This window comes from Pteropus alecto, unplaced genomic scaffold, assembly GCF_000325575.1.
Source record: "Pteropus alecto unplaced genomic scaffold, ASM32557v1 scaffold287, whole genome shotgun sequence".
In the NCBI taxonomy this organism is placed as follows: Eukaryota; Metazoa; Chordata; class Mammalia; order Chiroptera; family Pteropodidae; genus Pteropus; species Pteropus alecto.
The window spans coordinates 1,930,186-1,957,627 of NW_006439718.1; the positions used below are offsets into that span (position 1 = coordinate 1,930,186).

At 36.8% G+C, this 27,442-nt stretch overlaps 1 protein-coding gene across 1 annotated transcript; it reads left to right on the forward strand.

Annotated features, from left to right (window-relative positions):
• Nucleotides 1-27,133, forward strand: CUNH10orf53 (chromosome unknown C10orf53 homolog). Its single transcript, XM_006916929.1, has 3 exons — nucleotides 1-97; nucleotides 26,273-26,392; nucleotides 27,069-27,133. Exons 1-3 carry the CDS (start codon nucleotides 1-3, stop codon nucleotides 27,131-27,133), a joined length of 282 nt encoding a protein of 93 aa, XP_006916991.1.
• The last annotated feature ends 309 nt before the right edge of the window (nucleotides 27,134-27,442 follow it).

Here is a 27,442-nt window from a genome sequence, read left to right on the forward strand (position 1 = left end):
ATGCCCAGGAACGCGTTGGTCATCTTGCGCTATGGCCCTTACAGTGCAGCTGGCTTGTCTGTGGAGCACCGTACCTTCCGCCTGGAGGGCCTGCAAGGTGGGCAGCAAGTGCCTTAGGGCCACCCAGCTCCGTGCGCCAAGGTATACCCTACCCTCTAAGCATCCGTGCAGGCTGTACGGTCTGCCTAGATGTTTTTCCTTCCTCAGACCCAAGTGCCACCTACTCTGGAAAACCTTCTTTGAGGCCTCATCACCCCAGGATGATTTAGCATCTTCCTCTGGCTTCCACTGCTTCACTATAAGAGTGGAAACAAACATGTGCTTTGAGTCCACTGGATGCCAGACAGTTTACACGAATTACCTGGATAGAAAGGATTACATACCCTGCTTTACACATTGGGAAAGTGAAAATGAGGAATAGTAAGAGACTTTTCCAAGGTCATGTGACTGGAAAATACATTTATGCCTTGATCATTCATTCATGCAATAAACCTTTACTGAGCATTTAATGTGTCAGACACTTTTCCAGGTATCAGGTATATACAGATGAACAAAGATGTATATATTTGAAGTGACCTCATTGTTGACTGCTAATTGAAAGTAATTCTAAGCTCTTGACAGAGGAATGTAATCATAGTGAGCCCTGCCACTGGCCAAATGGGAGGAGAGAGGGGAAAGATCTGAAAAACTTTATTTTCTGGAATTCCATTTGAGTTGAGCTTTAAAGAGGAGGGAGAAACTAACGAGAGAGAGAGAGAGAGAGAGAGAGAGAGAGAGAGAGAGAGAGAGAGAGAGAGGGAGAGAGAGAGATTGCTCTCACAATGTCAGTATGAAAGAAAGAACATTCTAAATGGAGGGACTAATATCTGCAAAAGCTGGATGCATGAGCAAATTACGTATTTGTTGAACTGATGGGAGGATGAGGTTGGAGAGGTAGACAGGGACCTGATCCTGCAGGGCTGAATAAAAGTTTTAGGCAGGGAAATGAAACCATGGCTGCTGTGAGAAGAGCAGATTCATGGGGGCCAAGAATGAAAGCATGGAAACAAACCTGAGGAGAGATGACAGTAGCTTGGACCAGGACAGCCATAAAAGGGAGGTGGATTAAAGTAAAAGTAATGGTACTCCCTAAAGGGATGGAGATGGGAGGCAAGGGTCAAGAAGCTGTCTTGTGGTTCCAGTCTGTTCTGGCTTGAGCCAAGTGCTGATGGATGGAAATGCCCTACACTAAAATTGAGAACATTAAAGATGTTCAACTGGAGGAACATGGACATCATTAAACTTCATGTCCTCTCAACTATGTAGGTGGAAGTAGTAAGTCGGCTCAACAGTTCTGGAGTTCAGAGAAAAAGATCTGAGCTGGAGATATTGACTTGGGGAGAACCTATAGAATGAGAAGAGAGCCCAGGACTGAGTCTTCATAAACTCCATTATGTGACCCAAAACCAGAATCTTCCAGGGGACACAAAATCAGCAATAAGGGAAGGCCCCCTGGAGGATGTGGCATTTGAGTTCTGTTTTAGATAATGGGAAGAATTTCAATCAAGAAAAAATTGCTTTCTCTGAGAGAAAAATTGATTGAGAAATTTCTGTTGTAAGTAGCTTGTGTTATTTGGTGATGCTTAAAATGTTTTGTAGTGTTGGCTAAAGACACTACCTAAATAACTGACTTTTTGCTTCTTCCCCCTCTGATGAACTCCACCCACCAACCCATCACCCCATAACCCACCTTTAGTTTATATTCACTAAATGATAAGACAAAGCAGCTATAGCATTTCTTTAAAAATAAGGTGGATCTCAGATTGCTGGAAAAGAATCTGCATTAAAGAGTTCTTTGAGCCTTTTTACTGCCTGTCTCTAAGCTTTTGACTTTTGCAGACTTTTTTTTCTCTTACTTCACCCCAGCCCTAGGAACTACAAGCTCCTCCTTCCCAACCAACTCATATTTTCTTAGTTTATCTATTTTTTTTTCATTTTTCTTTTTGTAGTATTTTTTACTGTGGTAAAATAGATATAACATAAAATGTCCCAGTTTAACTAATTTTAAGTGTACAATTCAGTGCCATTAATGACATTCAAAATGTTACATAACCATCAACACTACCTATTTCCAAAGTTTTGCAATACCCCAAGCAGAAACTCTACATTCACTAAGCAATCATTCTCTCTCTTTCTCTCCCCACAGCTCCTGCTAACCTCTAACTTATTTTCTGTCTCTATGAATTTGCTCATTCTAGATCCTTTATGTAAGTAAAACCATACAATATTTGTCCTTTTCTATCTGGTTTATTTCATTTAACAACATTTTGAAGTTTCATCCATGTTATAATATGTATTCATATTTCCTTCCTTTTAATGGCCAAATAATATTCTATTGTTTGTATATACGACATTTTTGTTTATCCATTCATCTGTCGATGAACACTTCACTGTTTCCACCTTTTGGTTATTGTGAATCCAGCTGCTATGAACATGGATACACAAGTATCTGAGTCCCTGTTTTCAATTTTAGGGAGTGCTATACACCTAGGAATAAAATTGCTGGGTCATACGGCAAGTCTATGTTTAACTTTTGAGAAACTGCCAAACTGTTTTCCACAGAAGCTGCACCATTTTACATCTTACCAGTAACATATGAGGATTCCAATTTCCCGACATTGGGGCCAACACTTGTTATTTTTTAAAAATTATAGCCATTCTAGCATGTATGAAATGCAATTCCATTGTGGTTTTTATTGGCACTTCTCTAGTAACTAATGATGTTAAGCATCTTTGCATGTGTTTATTGGCCATGTGTGTATCTTCTTTGAAGAAATGGCTATTCAAGTTCTTCACTCATTATTTAATTGGATTTTTCCTTTTGTTGTTGATTTAGGAGAGTTCTTCATATTTTCTAGGTACAAGACCCTTATCAGTATATGATTTGCAACATTTTCTCCCATTCTGTAAATTGTCTTTTCACTTTCTTTTGTGTGTGTGTATCTTTTTTCTGACTTTATTGAAATATAATAGATAATTAGTTGCTTGTATTTATATTGTACAATTCAATGAGTTTTTTTCAATTACAGTTGGCATGTAATAATATATTAGTTTCAGTTGTACAGAATAGTGATTAGAGATCTACATAACTCAGAAAGTGATCACCCCACTAAATCTACTACCCCTATCCGCACTTACATGTTATTACATTATTAACTATTTTCCTTATGCTACACTTTATATCTCCATGTCTATTTTGTAACTATCCATTTGTACTTCTTAATCCCTTTGCCCTCTTTCGCCATTCCTCCAACTCCTCTCCCATCTAGTAGCTCTCAATATATTCTCTGTATCTGTGAGTTTATTTCCATTTTTGTTGTTGTTGAATTTGTTCCTTAGATTCCACGTGTACGTGAAATCATGTGATACTTGTCTTTCTCTATCCAACCCATTTCAATCATTGCAATATCCTCTAGGTCCATCAAGGCAAGATTTTTTTCCATCCCCTTCCTTTTAGTCTGTGTGTGTCTTTTTATCTGAAGTGAGTCTCTCGTAGGCAGCATATGTAGGGGGCTTGTTTTCTTATCCTTTCAGCCACTCTGTCTTTTGATTAGAGCACTTAATTCTTTTTCATCTGAGGTACTTGTTGATAGGAATGTACTTATTACCAATTTTTATTCCTGTTTTTGATACATGTTTTTTCTTCTTACATTTCTTGTAATACTGGCTTGGTGGTGATAAATTTCTTTAGCTTATTTTTATCTGGGTAGCTCTTTATCTGTCCTTCGACTCTAAATGATAGGCTTGCTGGATAAAGTATTTTTGGTTGTAGATCCTTGGTTTTCATCACATCAAATATTTTGTGCCAAGCCCTTCTGTCTTGCGTGGTTTCTTTTGAGAAATCAGCTGCCAGTCTTATGTGTGCTCTTTTGTAGGTAACTAACTGCTTTTCTCTTGTAGCTTTTAAGATTTTCTCTTTGTATTTAACCTTTGGCATTTGAATTATGATGTGTCTTGGTGTGGGCCTCTTTGGGTTCTTCTTTCTTGGGACTCTCTGAGCTTCCTGAGTTGTATGTCTATTTTCTTGACCAGGTAAAAGAAGTTCCCATCATTATTTCTTAAAACAGCTCTTCAACGTCTTGTTTTCCTTCAGGTAGGTACCTCTATGACACGGATATTTTTACATTTAGCAGTGTCTCATAGGCTCCTTTAATTATTATTATAGTCTTGGCTTTCTTTTCTTGCCATTTGACTGTCTTTGACTTCCCCATTCTCCATATCAGTGGTTTGATCCTCTTCTTTATCCACTCTGTTTATTCCATCTAATATACTCTTCATCTCAGATAATGTGTTCTTCATTTCTAACTGGTTCCCTTTTATAATTTTCATTTCCATTTTTATGCTTTTTATCTCTTTGTTAAAGTTGTCACTGAATTCATCTACACTTCCCCTAAGTTCATGGAGCATCTTTATAACCAGCGTTTTGAACTCTGCATCTGTTAGATTACTTGACTCCATTATTCCTGGATCTCTGTTCTGTTCCCTCATATGGTTTCTGCTTCTTTGTCTTCCCATTTGGCTGCCTTCTGTGTCTGCTTCTATGTACTAAGCAAAGCTCCTAAGTCTCCCGATCTTATTAGTGCCTCTTTGTGTAGTAGGTATCCAGTGGCACAGTTCTGAGAGGAGTTCAGCTGCAGGCCAAGTTTAGCCCCAGCCTGTGCCTCTCCAGGGCCACCTGTCAAGATTCAGCAAGCAATCTACAGATGCTGGGCTTATAGTTGCCTCAAGAAACCACACTAGAAACCAAGGCCAGCTGCCACCACGATGAGTCTTGGCACTGCTCAGGAAGGAGCACCAGACTCACAGAGGACACAACAGGATGTGGCTTAGGTGGAGCCACAATTTGGAGGAGGTGGAGTTTCAAGGACTTCTCTGGGCTGAGCGACCTCTGTTGTCCAGTTTAATGATGTCTGAGCGACCTCTGTTGTCCAGTTTAATGATGTCTGAGCTATGGGGGCACTGTGTCCACACACTAAGGCAGGGATGACTCAGAGGAACAGTGGATACCAGCAGCACTTCTGCCTGAGAGAAAGCCTTGCTTCCAGCCCTTGTTCAGACAACTCAGTGTCCCCCTGTAAGTCTTTGGTGCTCCCCAGCTGCCGACCAGGCGCTAGTGCTCAGAGAGAGCAGGTCCATCACTGCAGAATCCCGCTCGCAGATATGGCCTCTTTAAGAGGCGTCTGTAGCTGCCTGCAGCCACTGCGACAGCTCTGTCCCAATCAGCCATTTGGGAACAGGCAACCTCACATCTTTGCCCCCTCCTTCCTTCTACAATTGCAGGTTGATTAATTATTTCTCTCCCTAGTTGTAGTGCTTCTGTTCATCTGGATCCCAAGTGACTTTCCTTGCTGTTTGCTCTGTGTCTCTGTCACAACTTTGATTTGGTCATAAGAGGGATGAACAAAAGGTCTATCATCTACGCCATTTTTTCCCGTCCGACCATCTTTTCACTTTCTTAATAGTGTCCTTTGCTGCACAAAAGTTTTTAATTTTCTGAAGCTCAGTTTTTCTGTTTTTCCTTTTGTTGCTTGTGCTTTTGGTATTTAAGAAATCATTGCCAAATCTAAGTTATGCAGAGTTGCCCATATTTTTTTCTAAAAGTTTTATAATTTCTAAATTTAGATATTTGACCCATTTTCGAGTTAATTTTTATATATAGTGTATGAGAAGGGTCCAACTTCATTTAAAAGATATTCATATGAGAACTTCTAGTCCAGATGGCAGAGTAGGTAAATGTGCTCGCCTCCTCCCATGACCACATCAAAATTACAACTATATTATAAAACAATCACCCTGAAGAACCACCTGAAGACTAGCTGAAAAGAATTCTTATAACTAAGGATATAAAAAAGAAGCTGCGGTAAGACTGGTGGCAGGGGGCAGAGACACAAAACAGGCAGGTCCCACACCCATACTACAGCAATTAAGAATTCGGTGTGTGGGGGGAGGAATATCTCAGCTGTGGAGGTCCCTCCTGAGGAACAAGGAGTCCCAGCTCCACACCAGGCTCCTCAGCCCTGAGCATCACTTCCGGGAAGAGAAGTCTTCATAATATCTGGCTGTGAAAACCACTGGGAGATGAGATGGAGAGCTGTTGGAATTTTGAGGGGCCCACGCATGGACTCTCTCACTCAAAAACTCACTTGCTCTGGGCTCCAACCCAGGGAAACAGCTCAAAAGTGGCAGGCACTTATGGAAAGGTAGTAAATTGACTAGCTTCAGGGTAAGGGCTGGAGGGATAGGTCAGGGCAGCTCTCTCCTGGGGGAAGTGATGACAGGTGATGTTGTTTCTTTGTTGAACACCCCACCCACTCACCTGGCCATAGTAGAGGCACCAAATCTGAGCTCTCCGCTCATCTGGATAACACTATTTGCCATGCCCTGCTGATTCCCTGAGACCGTGCCCCACCCAGCTCACCTGATGGCTTAAGCTGCTTCTAGCAGTTTTTCTACAAAAGCAGTGTGCTTGAGCTGACACTGCAGATTTTCCTAAAATCTCTTAAAGGTCCACACACCCCAAACAAGCAGCAGACATCTACACTTCTTGCTAAGTGGCCCAAATCCTAGCACAAGCAGTGAAGTTCTCAACTTGTATTATAACTTACATCAGGTAGCCTTAAGGCTGGCATAAGCTGCTGTGAGTGGTAGCTTGAAAAACAGTCTCAATTAAGTGGCCACAAATCTGGCCCAAGTGGTGCATGGCCTCAGTTCACAGTGTGATGCCCATCGAAGGATGCCAAGCCTAGCTCTAGTGGCAGCTGGCCTCAGTTCCCAGCATAGCTTTTCCCAAACACCACTAAGTCCAGAACAAGTGTCAACCAACTACAGATCACTTTGTAGCTCTTACCAGGTAGCTCCAAGCTAGGCACAAATGGCAGCTCACCTTGGCCTGCACCAGAGCTCTTCCCAGGAGGCCCCAGAACCAACACACCTGGTGGCCAGCTTCAGACCACACCAAAGTACCACCCATACTGCTCCATAAAACAGCACACCTGAAGGGTGGACTTGGCTGATACCAGAGCCCCACTACAGTGATTCCTGCACTGTGGGGTCAGCTCTACACAACAGCTTGTCCCCTGTAGTAATAGCCAGCCCTCACAGCCAATCACCCTTAAGGTCAATTCCACTCACTAATTTGCAAATAGCAACCAAGACTCAACTACAACAAGAGGGTACATACAACACACAAGGGACACCCCTGGAACACCCTGTTCAGGTGGCCAGGGAGACTGTGCAACTGGGCCTCATAGGACACCTACTAGATAAGGCCCCTCTTCCAAGACTGGGAGACATAGCAGATCTACCTAATACATAGAAAGACACACAGGGAAGCAGACAAAACGAGGAAACAAAAAAACATGTCCCCGGTGAAAGAACAAGACAAAACTCTAAAAAAAGAACTAAACAAAAAGAAGGCAATCTACCAGGTACAGTGTTCAAAAAACACTGGTTATAAGAATACTCAATGAACTTAGGGGAAGAATAGATAAACTCAGTGAGAACTTACACAGAGATAAAAACCATAAAAAAGAACCAGTCAAAAATGAAGAATACAATAACTGGAATGAAGAATACATCAGAGAATCAATATCAAATTAGATAAAGCAGTGGATCAAATCAGCAATCTAGAAGACAAAGTAGTGAAAAACACCCAACTGGAACATTAAAAAAAAATGTTTTTAATGATAACAGTTTAAGAAACTTCTGGACAACATCAAGTGTACCAAGATTTACATCACAGGGGTACCAGAAGGAGAAGAGAAAGGGCAAGGGATTGAAAACCTATTTGAAGAAATAATAATGGAAAACTTCCCTAACCTGGGGAAAGAAATGGACATACAAGCCCAGGAAGTACAGAGAGTCCCAAACAAGATGAATCCAAAGAGGCCCACACCAAGACACATCATAATTAGAATGCCAAAGGTTAAAAGACAAAGAATTGTTAAAGTAACAAGAGAAAAGCGATTAGTTATGTACAAGGGGGCTCCCATAAGACTATCAGATGATTTTTTAATAGAAATTTTGCGGACCAGAAGGGAATGACACAAAATATGCAAAGTAATGAAAGGCAAAGACCTACAATGAAGATTGCTCTACTCAGCAAGTGTATCATTTAGAATCAAAGGAGAGATAAAGTTTTTTCAGATAAGCAAAAGTGAGTTTAACACCACTAAACCAGTATTACAAGAAATGTTAAACAGACTTATTTAAGAAGAAAAGAAAAAATCAAAAATATGAATAAAAATATAGGAAAGAAAAATTTTTCAGTGACAAAGGCAAACAGTAAAAGCAGTGGATCGACCAACTATAAAGCTAGTACCAATGTTAAAAGACAAAAATAGGACGATAATGTGCAATTATGACAATAAATTAGGGAATACAAATGCACAAAATAAGTAAGAAATTATGACAAAAATATAAATGTGGAAAGGGTAAGCAAAAATTGTGGTAATTTATAATGCATTTGAACTTAAACAACCATCAACTTAAAATAGACTACTATAGACATAGTTTGGTATATATGAAGCACATGGCATCCACAAAACAAAAATCTATAAGAAACATATAAGAAATAAAGAAACATATAAGAAATAAACATATAAGAAACAACACTATAGAAAGTCATCAACACACAAGAAAAACGCAAGGGAATAAGAAAGAAACAGAGAGAACTACAAAAAAAATCAGGAAACAATTAATAAAATAGCAATAACTACATAGCTATCAATAACTACTTTAAATGTAGATGAACTAAATGCTCCAGTCAAAAGACATAGGGCTCAATGTATATATATTTAAAAAGGACCCATACATATGCTGCCTGCAAGAGATCCACTTTAGATAAAAAGACACATACAGACTGAAAGTAATAGAAAGGGATAGAAAAAGATATTTCATGCAAATAAAAATGAAAGAAAGTTGGGTTAGCAATATTTATATCACACAAAATAGACTTTAAACCAAAGGCTGTGTCAAGAGACAATGAAGGGCATTTCATAATGATAAAAGGATCGATCCAATAAGAGGATATAACTCTTGTAAAAATCTATGCATCCAGCATAAGAGCAGCTAAATATATAAAGCAAATATTGGCAAACAAAAAGGGAGAGATTGGCAGTAAGACAATAATAGTAGGTGACTTTAACATTCAATTTACATCAATGTATAGATCATCTGGACAGATAATCAATAAGAAAACAGTGGCCTTAAATGATACATTAGACCAGAAAGGCTTAATTGATATTTTTAGAGCATTTCACTCAAAAGCAGCAGAATATAAATGTTTTTCAAGCACATACAGAACATTTTCCAAGATAGAACACATGTTAGGTTACAAAACAAGTCTCAATAAACTTAAGAAAATTGAAATTGTATCAAGCCTCTTCTTTCTGATCCCAGTGGTATGAAACTAGAAATCAATTACAAGAAGAAAACTGAAAAACACACAAACATGTGGCAGCTGTATAACATGCTACTAAACAATGAACGAGTTAACAATAAGATCAAGGAAGAAATCAAAAGATACCTAAAGAGAAATGAAAATGAAAACACAACGACCTCAAATCTATGGGACACAGTCAAAGCAGTTGTAGGAGGGAAACTCACAGCAATAAAAGTTTACTCCAAGAAACAAGAAAAAAATCTTAAACAATTTAATCTTGCACCTAAAAGAACTAGGAAAGAATAACAAACTAAGCCCAAAGTGAGTAGAAGGAAGGAAATAATAAAGCTCAGTGTAAATAAACAAAGTAGAGTCTGAAAAAAAAGAAAAGAAAAAAGTCAATAAAACTAAGAACTGGTTCTTTGAATGGATAAACAAAATTGATACACCTTTAGCCAGACTCATCAAGAAAAAAAAGAGAGAGGACACAACTCAAACAAGTAAAATCAGAAATGAAAGAAGAGAAGTGACAACTAACACCATAGAAATACAAAGGATTATAAGGAAATACTATGTGTTATTATATGACAACCTGGAAAAATTGGATAAATTTCTGGAAACATGCAATCTTCCAAGACAGAATTAGAAAGAAACAGAAAATCTGAAAAGACTGAAAACTACTAATGAAATCAAACCAATAATCAAAAACTCTGCACAAACAAAAGTCCTGGACAAGACGACTTCACAGGTAAGTTTTAACACACATTCAAAGAATTAACACCTATCCTCAATTCCAAAAGATTGAAAAGGCAGGAAGGCTCCCAAGTTCAATTTACAAGGCCAGCATTAACTTGATTCTAAAACCAAAGATATTACAAAAAAAGAAAAGAAAATTATAGACTGAATCTCTGATGAACATAGATGCAAAAATTCTTAATAAAGTATTAACAAAGCAAATTCAGCAATACATTTAAAAGATTATATACCATGATCAAGTGGGATTTATTACTGGGATGCAAGGTTGGTTTAATATCAGCAACTCAATTAACATGATACACCACATAAATGAAATGAAGGATAAAAATCATATGATCAATCAATAGATGCAGAAAAAAACATTTAACAAAATCCAACATCCTTTTATTATAAAAACTATCAGCAAAGTAGAGATAGAGGGAACATATCTCAATATAATAAAGGCCATATATGACAAACCCACAGCCAACATCATAACTCAACAATGAAATGCTGAAAGCTTTTCCTTTAAGATCAAGAACGAGACAAAGATTTCACTTTTGCCACTTCTACTTAACATAGTATTGGAAGTCCTAACCACAGCAATCAGAAAAGAAAAATAAATAAAAGACATTTATATTGGAAAGGAAAAAGTAAAACTGTCATTATTTGCAGATGACATGATACTATATAGAGAGAACCCAAAAGATTCCACCAAAAAAACTATTAAGATTGATAAACAAATTCAGTAAAGTAGCAGGATACAAAATTAATATTCAAAAATTGATTACATTTTTATACACCAATAAACTATCAGAAAGTAATTAAGAAACAATCCCATTTATGATTGCATCAAAAAATAAAATACCTAGGAATAAATTTTACCAAGGAAGTAAAAGACCTGTACTTGAAAAATTATGAGACATTGAAGAAAAAAATTGAAAAAATATATAAATAAATGGAAGCACATACCATGCTCGTGAATAAGAACTAACATTGTTAAACTGTCCATATTACGCAAAGAAATCTATATATTCAATCCAATCCCTATCAAAATACCAATGGTATTTTTCACAGAACTAAAACAAGTATCTTAAAATTTACATAGACCTACGAAAGACCTTGAATAGCTAAAGCAATCTTGAGATAGAAGAACAAAGTTGGAAGTATCATACTACCTGTTATGAAACTATACTACAAGCCTATCATACTCAAAACAGCACAGTACTGGCTTTAAAAACAGACACATAGATCAACTGAACAGAATTGAAAGCCCAGAAATAAACCCAAATATATATGGTCAACTAATCTATGACGACAGGGAAGAGAACATACAGTGGGGCAAAATTGGTCTCTTCAATAAATAGTGTTGGGAAAACTGGACAAATACATGTAAAAGAAAGAAACTAGACCACTTTCTTACACCATATACAAAAATTAACCCAAAATAGATTAAAGACTTAAATGTAAGTCCTGAAACCATAAAACGAAAACTTAGGCAGTTAACACTCTGACATTGCTCTTAATAATATATAAATATATAAATAAAAAATAAACAAATGGAACTACATCGAACTAAAAAGCTTTTACATAGAAAAGGAATCCATTAACCAAAAGAAAAGACAACCTATTATGTGGGAGAAGATATTCTCCAATGATACAACCAATAAGGTATTAATATCAAAAATATATAAGGAACTCATACAACTTAACACCAAAAAAACAAACAATCCAACTTAAAAATGGGAAGAAAATCTGAATAGACATACAGATGGCCAACAAATATGAGAAGATGCTCAACATCACTAATCGTTAGGGAAATACAAATTGAAAACAGAATATCACCTCATACCTGTCAGAATGGCTATCATCAATAAATTAACAAAGAACAAGTGTTAATGAGGCTGTGGAGAAAAGGGAACCCTCGTGCCCCATTAGTAGAATTGCAAATTGGTGCAGCTACTATGGAAAACAGTATGGTGGCTCCTCAAAAAATTAACAATAGAACTGCCTCACGACCCAGCAATTCCATTTGTGGAATTTAATCCAAAGAAATTCAAACACTAATTCAAAAAGATATACATACATTCCTATGTTCATTGAAATATTATTTACAATAGCCAAGATGAGGAAGCAACTAAGCGCCCATCACTACATGATTGGATAAAGAAATTGTGGTATTCAATGGAATATTTGATGAAATATTACTCAACCATGAAGAAGAATGAAATCTTGCCATTTGCAACAACATGGATGGACCTAGAGGGTGACATAAGTCAGAGAAAGACAAATACCACATAAATTCATTTATATGTGGAATCTAACTAACTAACTAACTAACTAACTAACTAACTAACTAACTAACTAACTAAATAAATAAATAAATAAATAAATAAACGAACAGAACAGAAACAGACTCATAGATACAGAGAACAAACTGATGATTCCCAGATGGGAGGAATGTTGGGGGGCTGGCTGAAAAGGTGAAGAGATTAAGATTAAGAAATACAAGTTGATAGTTACAAAACAGTCATGAGGATGTGAAGCATAAGGAATATAGTCAATAATATCATAATAACTACATATAGTCCCAGGTGGGTACTAGATAATTTGGGAGGATTGTCTCGTAAATTATATATAAATGTCTAACCACTATGCTGTACACCTGAAACTAATATAAAATAATATTGAATGTCAACTCTAATTGAAAATAATAATAAAAAAAATAAATGAACAAACAAAACAAAAACAAATTCATAGATTCAGAGAACAAATTGATGGTTGCCAGATGGGAGGACATTTGGGGTAAAAGTTGAAGGAATTAAGAAGTACCAATTGGAGGTTATAAAAATAGTCAAGCAATATAAAGTACAGCATAGAGAATATAGTCAATTATATTTTAATAACTATTTATGGTGTCAGGTCAGTACTGGACTTATCGGGGTGATCACTTCGTAAGTTATATAAATGTCTAATCACTATGTTGTACACATGAAACTAATATAATGTAGTATGTAAATTGCAATTGAAAATTTAAAAAAATTTAAAATATTTATGTGGATATCTCGTTTTTCCAGTACCATTTGTTAAAGCAACTGTTCTTCGTCCATTGAATAGTCCTGGCATTCATGTCCAAAACCAATTGACTGTAGATGTGGTGTTTTATTTCTGGACTCTCAATCCTATTCCATTGGCTTATATATTTATCCTTATGACAGTACCACACTCTTTTGATTATGTAGCTTTAGTAAGTTTTGAAATAAGGAAGTGTGAGAACTCCAACTTCTTTCTTTCTCAAGATTGTTTTGGACTATTCTGGTCTCTTGAAATTCCCTTTGATGTTTTGGAGTTTTTCCATTTTTGAAAAAAAATCACCATTAGGATTTTAAGAGAGATTGTATTAAATATGTATAATGTATAATGTATAATTGACTCTTGAACAATGCAGGGGTTAGGTGTGCTGAGTTGCCATGTAGCAAAAACTTAGTTATCCTTCAGTATCTGTGACAAAATGGTTCCAGAACACCTCCACCCTGCCACCTCCCCTGCCACATGGATCAAGATTTGCATCTCTTTGGTTAAATATTTTCCAAAGTGTCTCATTTTTTTTAGATGCTATTGTAATTAGAATTGTTTTTCTTAATTACCTGGTCATTGCTGGTATAAAGAAATACAACTGACTTGTATATTGATTCTGAATCTTTAAACTTTGTTGATTTCGTTTATTAGCTTATGTGGACTCCAGGATTTTCTAGATATAAGATCATGCCATCTGCAAATAGAGGTAGTTTTACTTCTTATTTTCCAATTTATATGCCTTTTATTTCTTTTTCTTGCCTAATTTCTCTAGCTAGAAGTTCTAATACTATGTTGAATAGAAATAGCAAAAGCAGGCATCTTTGTCTTGTTTCTGATTTTAAGAGAAAAGCTTTCAGCCTTTCTCTATTGAGTATGATATTAGCTGTAGATATTTCCTATATGGCCTTTATTGTGGTTAAGTTGTCTTCTATTCCCAGTTCTTAAGTGTTTTGAATCATGAAAAGTTGGATTTTGTCAGAGATTGGATCAACTGAGATCATTATGTATTTTTGTTTCCTTCATTCTATTAATGAGATATATTACATTTATTGATTTTTACACTTGGTCATAGTGTATAAATCTTTTACTATTAGTTTAATTTGTTATTTTATTGCTCAGTTTTATTTATTATTTTACTGCTGAGGCTTTTGAATTAGGTTTCTTAAAAGATATTGGTCAGTAGTTTTCTTTTCTTATAGTGTCTTTGTCTGGCTTGGATATCAGGATAATGCTGGCCTCATAGAATGAGTTAGGAAATGTTCCCTTCTCTTAAATTTTTGGAAGAGTTTGAAAAAGACTAGCATTAATAAATGTTTGGTAGAATTCACGATGAAGCCATCTGGTCTTGGGCTTTTCTTCATTGGGAAGTTTTTGAGTACTAATTCAATTTTCTTACTAGTTATAGGTCTGTTTAGATTTTCTGTTTCTTAAGTCTGTTTTGGTAGTTTTATGTTTCTAGGAATTTGTTCATTTCATGTAGATTATCCACTTTATTTGTGTATAGTTGTTAATAGTATTCTCTTACAACCCTTTTTATTTTTGTATTATAATCCTTTTCTATAAAGTCAGTTGTAATGTCCCTTTTTTATTTATTATTTTAGTTATTTGAGGCTTCTCTCATTTTTTATTAGTCAATCTAGCTGCAGATTTGTCTATCAAAGAACCAACTTTTGGTTTTGTTGATTTTTTTATTGTTTTTCTGTTTTACATTTTGTGTATCTCCAGTATAATCCTTATTATTTTGTACCTTCTGCTAGCTTTGGGTTTGGTTTGCTCTTTTTCTACTTCCTTAATCTGTATAGTCAGATCATTGTTTTGAGATCTTCTCTTTTAGTGCAGGCATTTACAGCTATAAATTTCCCTCTGAGCACTGCTTTCACTACATCCTGTAAGTTTTAATATGTTGTGTTTTTCTTTTTATTCCTCTCAAGATATTTTCTAATTTCTCTTGTGATTTCTTCACTGACTCATTGGTTGTTTAGGAGTATGTTGTTTAATTCCCATATATTTGTGATTTTTCTAAATTTTCTTCTGTTATTGATTTCTAGCTTCATTCTGTTGTCAGCAGAAATGATACTTTGTAAGACTTCATTATTTTAAATTTTATTTAGACTTGTTGATTTGTGGTCTAAAATATGGTCTGTTCTGGAGAATGTTCCATGTGCACATGAGAAGAATATATACTCTGCCTTTGGTGGAGTGCTCTATTTATGTTAGGTCTACTTGGTTTATAATACTGTTCAAGTCCTTTGTTTCCTTATTGATATTCTGTCTAGGTGTTATTGAACGTAATGTATCAAAGTTTCCAGCTATTGTAAAACTATTTTCTCCTTTAATTCTGTCAATCTTTGCTTTATACATTTTGGGACTGTCGTTAGGTGTATATATGTTCATAAATATTAGTCTCCTTGACAGATTGAAATGTTTATTAATATATAATGTCCTTATACAATGTCCTTCTTTGGCTCTTCTAAACTTTTTTACTTAAAATTTAGTTTGTCTGATAATAATATAGATAACCTAAATCTCTTTTGGTTGTTATTTGCATGGAATATGTTTTCCATCCTTTCACTTTTAACCACCTGTGCCTTTGTATCTCGAGTGAGTCTCTGGTAGACAGTATATAAATGGATTGTGCTTCTTTAACCATTTTGCCCAACTCTGCCTTTTAATTAAAGAGTTTAATTTATTTACATTTAAAGTAATTACTGATAAGGAAAGACTTACTTCTTCCATTTATTTGTTGTCTATATGTCATATCTTATTTTTGCTTCTCAATTCTTCCATTACCGTCCTTTTTAAAAATTTAGTCGATTTTTTGTACTGTACCATTTTTATTTTCTTTTTTCCTTTTTAGTATATTTTTAAATTATTTTCTTTGTGGTTACCTTGGGAATTGCAATAAACATTCTAAACTTATAACAACCTAGTTTAAATAATACCAACTTGGTTTTCACTAGCATACAAACAATCTGCTTCTATACATCTCCATCCTCACTTTATATCGTTATTGCCATCTTCATACATTGTGTACCCATTAACATAGATTTATAAATATTGTATCATTCATTTGCCTTTTCAATCATATAGGGAACAAAAGAGTTACAAACCAAAAGTGCAGTAGCAATTACTTTTATATTTACTCTTATCTCTACCTTTATCAGTGTTCTTTATTTCTTTGTATGGATTCATGTTGCTCTCTAGTGTCCTTTCATTTTAGCCTGAAGGAATTCTTTTAGCATTTCTTGTAGGGTCTATTAGCAACAAGTTCTATAAGCTTTTATTTATTTGAAAATGTCTTAATTTTCCCTTCATTGTTGAAGAGTAATTTTGACATACCTAGTATTCTTGGTTGACAGTTGTGATGCTTAGTTTTTTTGTGTCGATTTTGTGGCTAGGCTATGGCGCCCAGTTATTCGATCAAACGCTAGTCTAGATGTTTCTGTGAAGGTATTTTTTAGATATGATTAACATTTACAACCATGAGGCTACATATAAAGAAGAATACCCTCAATAATGTGGTAAGCCTCTACCAATCAGTTGAAAAACTTAAGAAAAAAGACTGAGGTTACCCAAAAAAGAAAATATCCATAAAACTGCAACATAGAACCACTGCCTCTGTTTCCTGATCTGTGGAATTCAGAATCAAGTCTGCAACATCAACTCTTACCTGAATTGCCACTCCTTCAGACTTCAGATTTATCAGCCCTCATATTATATAAGCCAATTCTTTAAAATAAATATCTACCCCCTACCCCGGCCCACTCCCTCCTCTCTCTCCTTCTGTCTCAGTCTATATATATGACCTATTGGTTCTATTTCTCTGGAGAACTCTGACCAATACACGTTTTTCTTTTGGTATTTTAAATATGTCATTCCACTGCCTTCTGGCCTTCCTGGTTTCTGATGAGAAATCATTTAGTTGCTAATTTTATACATGACAAGTCACTTTTCTTTTGTTCCTTTTAAGATTCTTTCTTTGTCTTTTGACAATTGACTGAAATGCATCTCCATGTGGATCCTTTGAATTAATCCCTCTTGGAGTTAGTTGAGTTTCTTGAATATGTATTTTCATCTTTCATTAAATTTGGAAAGTTTCAACCATAATTCCTTCAAATATTCTGTCTTCCCCTTTTTCTTTTCTCCTTCTGAGATTTCCATTGTGTGTATGTTTGTACATGTAATGGTGTCCCACATGTTCCTTAGGCTCTGTTCACTTTTCTTTAATATTTGTTCTTTCTGTTTCTCAGACTCAATCATTTCAACTATCCTGCATTCACGTTTACTAATTCTTTCTTTTGCTTGCTCAAATATATAGCTGAATAGCTCTAGTGAATTTTTTTTTCAGTTATCATAGTTCCCTCTTATCTGTAGTTCTACTTTCCACGGTCAATCACAGTCCAAAAACATTAAGTGGAAAATTCCAGAAATAAAAAAAAATCAATATGCAATTCATAAATTTTAAGTTAAGCACCATTATGAGTAGCATGACGAAATTTTACATTATCCTGTTCCATCCCACCCAGATGTGAATCATACCTTTGTCCAGTGTATCCACACTGTATATATTACCCAGTCATTAGTCACTTAGTAGCCACCTTAGTTATCAAATCAACTGTCATGCCACTGCAGTGCTTGTATTCAAGTAACCCTTATTTTACTTAATAACGACTCAAAAGCACAAGAGTAGTGATGCTAGCAATCCAGATATGCCAAAGAGAAGCCATAAAGTGCTTCCTTTAAGTAAAAAGGTGAAAGTACTTGACTTAATAAAAAAAAAATCATATTCTAAGATTGCTAAGATCTGTGGTAGAAACAAATCTTCTATCTGTGAAATTATGAAAAAGAAAAAAATTTACTAGGTTTGCTGTCACACCTCAAACTGCAAAAGTTACAGTAACAGTGCATGATAAGTGCTTAATCAAGACGGAAAAGGCATTAAATTTGTGGGTAGAAGACATGAACAGAAAACATGTTCCAATTGACAACAACTGTTGCACCAGAAAGCATTGAGCCTATATGAAGACTTCAGCAAGGGATCCCCTGAAATGAGTGACCATATTCACATAACTTTTATTATAGTATATTATTATAATTATTTTATTTTATTATTAAATATTTTTGTTAATCTCGCTGCACCTAATTTACAAATTAAATTTTATGTATGTATAGGAAAAAACATAGTATATATAGGGTTTGGTACTCTCTATTGTTTCAGGCATCCACTGGGTAACTTGGAACGTATCCCCTATGGATAAGGAAAGACTACTGCATTGTATTTTTCAACTGCAGAATTTCCATTTGGTTCTTTTTTAGAATTTCTCTTTATTGATATTCTTGTTTTGTTCATACATCATTTCCCTTGTTTCCTTTAGTGTTTGTCTATGGTTTCCTTTTGCTTTTTTAGCCTAAGATAGCATTAAGATAGTTAATTTAAAGTAAATCTAATGTCTGGATTTCCTCAGAGACAGTTTTTGTCAATTTATTTTTTTCGCTGGAATGTCTGAGACTTTCCTGTTTCTTTATATGCTTTTTAATTTTTTTGTTGAAAACAGATTTTCAAATATTATAAAGTAGTAATTCTGAAAATCAGATTCTCCCCTTTCCCCAGGGTTTGTGTTCTGAATTGCTGAAGTCTTAGCTTTTGTTCAGCCAGTGTTTCAACAGAGATTTACATGAATGCCATCAGCTTTAAAACAAAACAAAATAAAACAAAAAGCCTCAAAGGTTCTTTATTTATTTGCTCTACGTTGAGGCACTCCTTTAACACTTATCCAGGCTATTTACAATACCTCAGCTTTTACTTCCTGTTTTCATAGATCAACCAGTGATGAAAGCTTAGGATCTTCCCAAGTCTTTTCTGAGCTTGCATCCTGTTCTGGGCACTCACTTGGCTTTCTAAATCCCCCAGTCTACACAAGTGCTTTTAAATGCTCTAATTCTCAAAGAAGCTCTCTCCCTAGCTATTTCTCTTAGGCTTTATGAGATTTATTGTACGTCTCAACAGTTTTTTGCCCAGACAGCTACAAATTTTCATTTGCCTTACAATGTTTCCGAGCACTGCCCACAGCTTTTTTACCCCGTGAGAGTTCTGAGTTAGGTGAAACAAACAGGAGTGTCAATCATTTAGGTAGCAGCCATACAGGTTAGAACAGACAACCACAAGATTTTACAAATAAAGTCTGCTATGCTCTCCCTCTTCAAACAAAGACCAGGGTCCCACACTGCAAACAAGGGCTGCTATCTTCAAGACTGCCATCAAACCAGGGAGGATGTAACAAAGATGCCACGATGCTTTCTTATCAGTTTAAAGTTGCCTTTTACTTGATTCAGCATTCACTTGTTTGCCACCTTTCACTATTTTCCAAAGTTCGGAGAATGTTGTTTCTGACATTTTCTGGTTGTTTTTTTTTTTTGACATTTCTATGGGTGATTGGCAATATAGAGCTGCCTATTCCACCATTTTGCTGATATCTGCAGACACTTTTTAATTGTTTCTTTGCTGCCACAATCAGCCTGACTGCAGAGAGTTCAAATCGATCACTTACATACCAAGAATTCTATTAAAACAGAATGCATAAATGAACATTTTGTTATAATGTACAATTTACAAGTTTTAGAGTGGAAAGACTTCCCATCTCATTTTACACAAATCCCGTCAGCTCTGCTGGTCACCTCCCCCTGGTCACTTGTCTCCTGCTTACATTCTTGGCTTTGTTGACAGAGACAAAGCTCTGAACTTCAGTTAGTTTTGAATTGGTCTCCACCCTTTAATGTGTGACCAAAGTCAAGATCAAGTTATTTTACCTTTCTGAGTCTTCATTTACTTAAAGGTAAAATGGGAGAAAATCCCTACCTCAAAAAAGTGAAATTCCAAAAAGAGAATGCAGATAGAGTCATGAACACCATACCTGCATATAGTAAATGTTCAATGAATATTGGTTCTTATTATTCTAAGGGTGGGGGTAACAAGGAAGGGGAGGAGGAAGTAGCTCGGGAAATGTTGGCAAGCGGCAAGCAGCTGGATCTGCCTGGAGGAAAGTGTGCAACGAGAGAGTCAGGCCTTGGCAAATGGGAGCCAGGAAAGTTTCTTGAGCTAAATAATGATGAGATCAAGGATGTGCCATAAGAGGCTAATTCTGAAGGAAGAGATCTGGGGAGGAAAAGTGGGAGAAAATGAATTATTAAGAAATATTAATAGATTAGAAATTATAGTCTGTATTTCAGGAGAAAGATAAAGGCAGATTTGAGTCAGAAGTTGTTATGATTTTAAATGATATCTATATGCTGATGACTCCCAAATTTATACCTCCATTCAGGACCTCTCATTGTCATTGAAATGTTTAGTAGGCATCTCAGACTAATAAGTCCAAAATTTCCAAACTCTCCATGGTTTCAGGCATCCACTGGCTGTCTTGAGATGTATCTCCCCTGGATAATGGAAGACTGCTGTGCAGGAGAACAGCCCGTCTTGCATTCTTTCCATCTCAGTTCACAGCAGCTCCATTCTTTCAGTTACTCAGGTCAAAAACCTTGAAGGCATCTTTATCTCCTCTTTCCTTCACACTCCTTATTTAGTCTAGCAGAACATCCTATTAGCTCTATCTTCAAAGCATCCAGACAGAATCTAACCACTTCTTACCCTTCTTACAGACTACCCTCCACTTCTGTATCCAAGCCACCAATCATCTCCTGCCTGGATCACAGCCCTGGCCTCCCTGAGACCACTCTTATCCCTTGAAGTCTGTTCTCATCATCAAAGCCAGGTGATGCCATTAAATCTGAATCAGAGCATGGCCCATGCCTCTGAGAATATTCTGGTGATTCCCAGATCACTAAAGATAGAAACCAAAGGCTTCAAGTAGCCTACCAGGCTCCCGATGACTCTTCTGACCTCATTTCCTCCCAACATTACTAACCTGCCCCCCTTGCTCACTCTTCTGCACCCTCACAGGCCTCATCATTGACTCTTGAACACTCTTAGTACACTTTCATCTCAGGGCTTGGCAGTTGCTCCACCTGGAATGCTCTTCTCCCAGATTCCTACACTGTCCTCACTATTCACTCTCTTTGAGCCTTCAGGTCTTTCTCAAAAGTAACCTTGAGATAGCCTTCCTTGAGCATCCCCATCAAAATTGTCAACACTTCCCTGTGTCTCCTTCTTCCATATCTCCCTTCCCACCTCTTAGTTCTTCTTGGTGCTCATAAGTGTCTAACATGACATATATTTCACCTATCTAGCTTGTTATCCTTCTCTTCTATTGGAATGTATGCTTCAAGGGAAAGATTTCCCATCTCCGGGTTCTCTCCTACCTCTGCACCCCTCCAAGGGACCACTGCCAATTTCTGGAGGCACAGGAGGCAAGTGAAATGAGAATTTTAAGAAGAAAATGGCTAGTGGGCACCAAAATGTTAAGCAGAAGTGATCTCTAGAAAAAGATGAATTCATGGTTGATGAAAGACTTAGAAAAAGAGTGTTCTCAAAGACTTGCTATGAGAGGGTAAATTAGCACAGTAACTTTGGAGGGCAACTTGGCAGTGCCTTCAAATTTAACCATATACTGGGGAATCAGGTATGCCATTTCTCAATTTTACACACACACACACACACACACACACACACACACACACACAAACTTGCACATGTACACATAAGAATGCTCATCAATGTTTCTTGCAACATTTCTTAGCAACAGTGAAAAATGAGAAAAAAGAAACAGAAAAAGAAGTGGCTGAATAAATTGCAGTACACGCATCACATGAAATGCAATGTAGCAGACCTATGTATATTGACAGGGCTGGAGCACCACAACATAGTGTTAAGGGAATACAGTGTGCTCCTGAATTCCATGTACACTCTGATGAGAGTGTACATGGAATTCATGGAATTTTTGCCATTGAAAAAGGCAAAAAGGGGAAAAGAATTTTGGGTGATTTAAATATTTTTGTCCTTTATTTTTTGATAATTTTTAAGCTTTTAAAAAATCATAGGTCTGTTACCCCAATAAACTTAATTTAAAAAAAAGAAAAATAATAAAATAAAATTATAATATAAATTTTAAAAATCATGGGTCTGCATTACGTTTATAACCTGCTAAAAATTTTAGAGCTTAAAATATTTATTTTTACTAGCAGAAGTATTTTTAAAAAGCAAGAAAGGAGATGGGTCAGAGTATCCATCTGCTGAGAGAAGTCAGGGAGAACTGGGAGAACCATTGAATGTGCTGATGGTTCTTCACCTCTGAGAGCACAAGTTCAGGACAAGGTGGGCTGAGGGTTCAACTGTAGGAGGTAGAGGAGTGGGTAGAGATGAGAAAGCAAAGAGCACAGGCAGCTCTTCCCACAGTCGGGGAGGAGAGGAGTATTTTGAAAAGATCAAGGGGAGAATTTTCATGATTGAAGGAGACTTGAGTATTGCAAAGTATCAGCAGGTGGTTGATTTTTAAAGTTAGCTTTGTATATTTCTGAATGATAATTCATATTATACTGGCAGCCAACATTTAATGAAGGACAGCAACGAATGTAAAAGTGTTAACAGAAGCGGAGTAGAGAGTATCAGTTCTGCCCTCCCTGTCCCATGCTTCCCTACCACTTTGGACTTGACGCTAACATCACAACAAGCACAGAGTGGTGCATTTGCAGATCCTCATCTGAATTCTATGTGTTTCTTTAAAAATCACAGTTCTGTATCATTTCTTGAAGCCCTGCTGGCTTTGAAAATATACTTGATCTTTCCTGAACTCACTATGCCTTAAACAATCTGAACATTATAATAGCTCAGTAAATTATAATACAATATAATGGCTCAGCAAAAATGTCTCTACTATGACCTCAGTACAGATGAAATTTAACTAATTCTTAACAAAAAATTCTAAGTAATTTCCCTGGCTATGGTTGCTTCTTACCTGTTGTATTTAAGTCTGCCAAATGACCCACTAAAGAGAACTAGAAGGAATTGAAACTGACTCATAAAAATAGAGTTTGCCCTTATTTATTTAAGATGCTCTGAGTGCTGTCCTACCATCCCTAGCTGTGCATTAGCTGCACTCATTAATGGTCACTGGCATTGCACCTGTGCCAAAGAGAGAAGGGGGATATGACTTGTCTGTCTGTTTGCCTTGACTCCCTAACCAGCAGTGTTTAAATCATTCACAGATGGTGTACGATTTCACTAGCACTAAGAAGTGGGAGGCTTTTCTGTGTCCCTTCAGTTTACCCAGATCCCCCTTGAAGAATGAGGTGCCACTTCAAAGAGGAAGGCATTCTGTGGGTGGCCTTATAGCTTCTGGTTGATTTATGCTGGAGTTTAGCCACTGCCTCTGCAGACTTTGTTGCATGGCATATATTTATCTGACCTTTCTTTGAATAGACAACCCCATGGTAGCTCATAGGAAAAAATGCATCCTCCATGTAGAGAGGTGGCATTTGGATGAGCTGCAGGAATTCTGGTGCTTCTTCGAGTTTGATCCCTTAAGCTTGCACTGGCCACCCTACTTTTGGGCTCAACACATCTTGGACTGATGAGAAGGGGCCGGTGTCTTAAGGGTGATACACGATCTAGACTCTGAGGTGCCTTATCACTTTAATGGAGAATCAGACTTAGGTCACTCAGGGTCCAAAAGAGCCAGTGGAGGTGCCCAGTGTCATTATGAGCTTGTTTATTCAATGAGATTTATTAACGAGGGGCACTTAGCGGGTAAGAGGGTGTTGTGGTCAGTGAGGGAGATAAAGGCACTGAGAGCCCATGTTTTGTGATTATATAGAGGGTAAAGTGAGGAGTAATCTGCTCTCTTAAGAGGATTTCTTCCTGTTGGGCTTCACTCGCTCAGGTATGAGGTGGGCCCCATTATTTGGCATACCTTACCACGAAAGAGTGGTAAGATATATCTTAACATTGCTCTCTTAAAACAAATCCCAAACTCACGTGCTACACGAGGCTCGGTCAGATGGGACCCTGAGGGAAAGAAGGCAGCTGCAGGGTACACACCTTTCCGGGGTCTCCCTCCTGCAAACCCCCTCCTCACTTAGACTGAAGTCATGGTGACCAGCCCCAAACAGAGCCTTTGCCCTCCTTTCTAGAACCCCCAAGCCTTAGATAGTTGGTGTTGGGTATTAGTAAGATAGAGGTAGCCCCCAGAGATGGGGTGTCAAGTGGGAGTGGAGCAGCTGTTTTGTTCCAAGGAAAATCTTCAGACAATGAAAATCCACAGTTATGGAGGCTGAATTGCCTCCCACCTACCCACTTGGAGCTTTTCCCTCTCCAGCTACACCTCTCCTCTCCTGAGGGGCTGCTGCTGGGGGAGTGCATGATCCCCATAAATCTCTGCCAGTAGAGATTTATGCTTCCTAGATGATCCACTGGCCATTCGAAATTGGGTGGACTGCTTCATTTAAATAAGTCATTGGTCCAAGCTGAGTGCCTTCCTCCAAAGAAGTTTAAGAACAAGACATTTAAGGAGGATCCAATAACATAAATATACCAAAGAAAAAGATACAGGTGTTCTGTAGAGATTGGTGTTAGCTGACACAAGGTCAATTAGGGCACCACTGGGTGCCCAAGGAGCGCTATCTTACTAATGGAGATCCTCGCTGAGTTACTTTCTGAAGTTCCTTTCCAGAAGTGAAATTAAAATTACACAATTAAAATGTTCACAGTTGGGGCTGGATGTTCTTGAACTGATTGAAAGGTGAAGAAGTGGACATGCCAACATTTTGAAAAAGCAATTGTCTCTGCAATTATATGCAATTAACTGACAATAACTGTTTTCCATATAAGACTGATTGAAATGCTGACTTTAAAAAACATGCCCCTCACCTGATTTCTCTTTCCATCCTAACCAAAACTCTCACCAATGCATATAGACTTCCAAAGGCGGTGATTTAGCATACCAACTCTAACACCAATGGGAAAGGTGAACACATCAAGAAAGTTAGGGAGAAGCATGTTGGAGAAAATAGAGCTCGAGGCTGTTCAATACACATTAATCCTCCTAAGCCCTTGCATTTCTCCAACAGAGAATAAATCTAACAATTTTTCCATAGCTGATCTCTAGGGAAGGAGCCATTGAGTGTGATAACCAAAATGCAGATTCCAAAGGTAAGAATAAAAGTTTAGTCTATTCATTTTTTTAAAATGTCTTTTTCTAATTATGATAGAAAATCTGAAAAATGATAAAAAAAATAAAGAGAGAAAAGTTTTTCATAATCTCGCCACAGAGAGATAACCACTGGGTATTTTCTTCTTTTGTTCCATTACATATTTGTATTTTAATTAATATTGAATATATATTTAATTAATATTGTATATTTTATATATATTATATGTAGGCTAATTTTTGCTTATATTATAAATACTTTTCTTGCTATTAAAAAAAATCCTAAACATTTTTTGAAATATCCTAATAAAATCTCATCATATGGACTTCCCACTATCTACCTGATTACCCTCTTATTATTGGGCATGTAAGTTATTCACAGTATCTTGTTATTATAAAACTGCATTATGAAATATCTTGTTGCAAAAATCTGCCTGTATTTTTTATTTTTTCTTTAGGAAACTTTCTTGTAAGTGCAATTTCCTGGGCCTGAGATTAGAATCATTTTTTAATTCTAATTTTTTGAGGATTTAAAGGTTTGGGGCATATACCACCAAAATGTACTCCAGGAAGATGAGCAATTTATATTTTCATCAGCAGGGTAAGAAGTTACCAAATTCCACAAATTCCTTCCAACACTGAGTATTGTCTCTATAAGAAAAACTAAAAAACTCTTCCTAGAGAAAGCTCATATTTTCACAGATCATGTGGGTCTTGGGCAAATCTCAACCAATCCTTAAATGTGCAAATTTTTGGCTGTGCTTCTCAGAAAAGGTAAGAGTACACCGGGGCTAGCACCAAATAGGTGCCCACCAGGACAGCTGGATTATAGGCATGAGCAACTGTAGAGCAGACCAGCTGCTGTCATGCATGAGGACATTTGCATATTAGGTTAATCTGGAGTCTGCATCCTATCACCAATTTCCCTCTTTGTTTTTTCCAGCTGTGCTGGCTGAAGATGGACACAAGGTCATTCTAGAGAAGATAGAAGACTGGAATGTGGTAGAACTCAAGGTGAATGAAGAAGTTGTCTTCCACTGCAACATCAAAGACTTGGAGTTTGGTAAATCCTTCCAACCAGCATTTTGCCTTCTCTGAAGTGTCCTCAGTTTCTAGTTGAAGTGGTCAGTGTGTCATACCCAGATTCAAATTGGGTTTCTTTCTGAGTCTTAAATTCTTACACAAAGGCCTGTGTTCCATGGCACGTGAATAAGTGCATCCTAAACCACACACAGTAAATTGCTTGATGCTCTGGGCTTCTTCCCATAACATCGAGAACAAAAGAAGAACAGAAAGAAAATGAAGTTTTAGCTCTAGATTTTAAATGACATGATGAGAATTTAGTGATAATAGGTTGTTTTATTTTTGTTTTTGCATTTTTAATAATGCGTGTTTTATTATTAGTTGCCTTCAAAACTATTTTTGTTCCATTTGATTATTTTATCTAGGCTTGCTAAGATAGAAATGATATGTCAGCAGTGCAATGCCTTATCAGTAATGTTTTAAGAATTTCTTTGCCCTGGAGAGTTTCTGGCCTGGCAGGCTGGCATCAGGCATACCTCACCCTGCTCAGAAGTAAAAGCTTTTGCAATCCCCTAATACTCTATTAAAGGATAGTTAACCATTAACATGCCTGTACACTTTGAAAATACTCTCCTAGTGGAAGCTATATATATGTCTTATATAACATTAAATTGTATATAAAGCTGGCCACAAGAAAATTCTATCTATTTCCCTAGGAGGTGATGGTAAATTAGACCCTCTGTGCCAAGAGGCCAGATTAGCCGTGCTAAATGCCTACTGATCTCCTCGTTGGAACAAGCATCTTGTCAACAGAACAGCAACTGCCTTGGTCATTCTGTGATGCAAACAAAAGCAGCCATTTGGGCCATGGACTCTGGGCTCTACCAGTCAGAACAAGGAAATACCAGCCTGTCCCTCAACCAGCACAGCATAGCTTTTCTTACCTGGCTGCAAAGAAAAGGGGCCCACAAAAACAAAAAAAAAAACAATCATTTGCAGCATTTCAACCCATAGGGAGAGCCCTCTAATATCAGGTACATGTTGAGCTAAAGGAAATAATAAAATGCAATCTAATAACAAAGCTCCATCT

What these genes read in the sequence shown, in the direction of transcription:
- CUNH10orf53 (XM_006916929.1), top strand. Translation starts at nt 1, where the DNA reads ATGCCCAGGAACGCGTTGGTCATCTTGCGCTATGGCCCTTACAGTGCA. An exon ending in CCGCCTGGAGGGCCTGCAAG is followed by an intron (nt 98 to 26,272) that starts GTGGGCAGCAAG and finishes TGTTTTTTCCAG; the next exon opens with CTGTGCTGGCTGAAGATGGA. An exon ending in CATCAAAGACTTGGAGTTTG is followed by an intron (nt 26,393 to 27,068) that starts GTAAATCCTTCC and finishes CTATTTCCCTAG; the next exon opens with GAGGTGATGGTAAATTAGAC.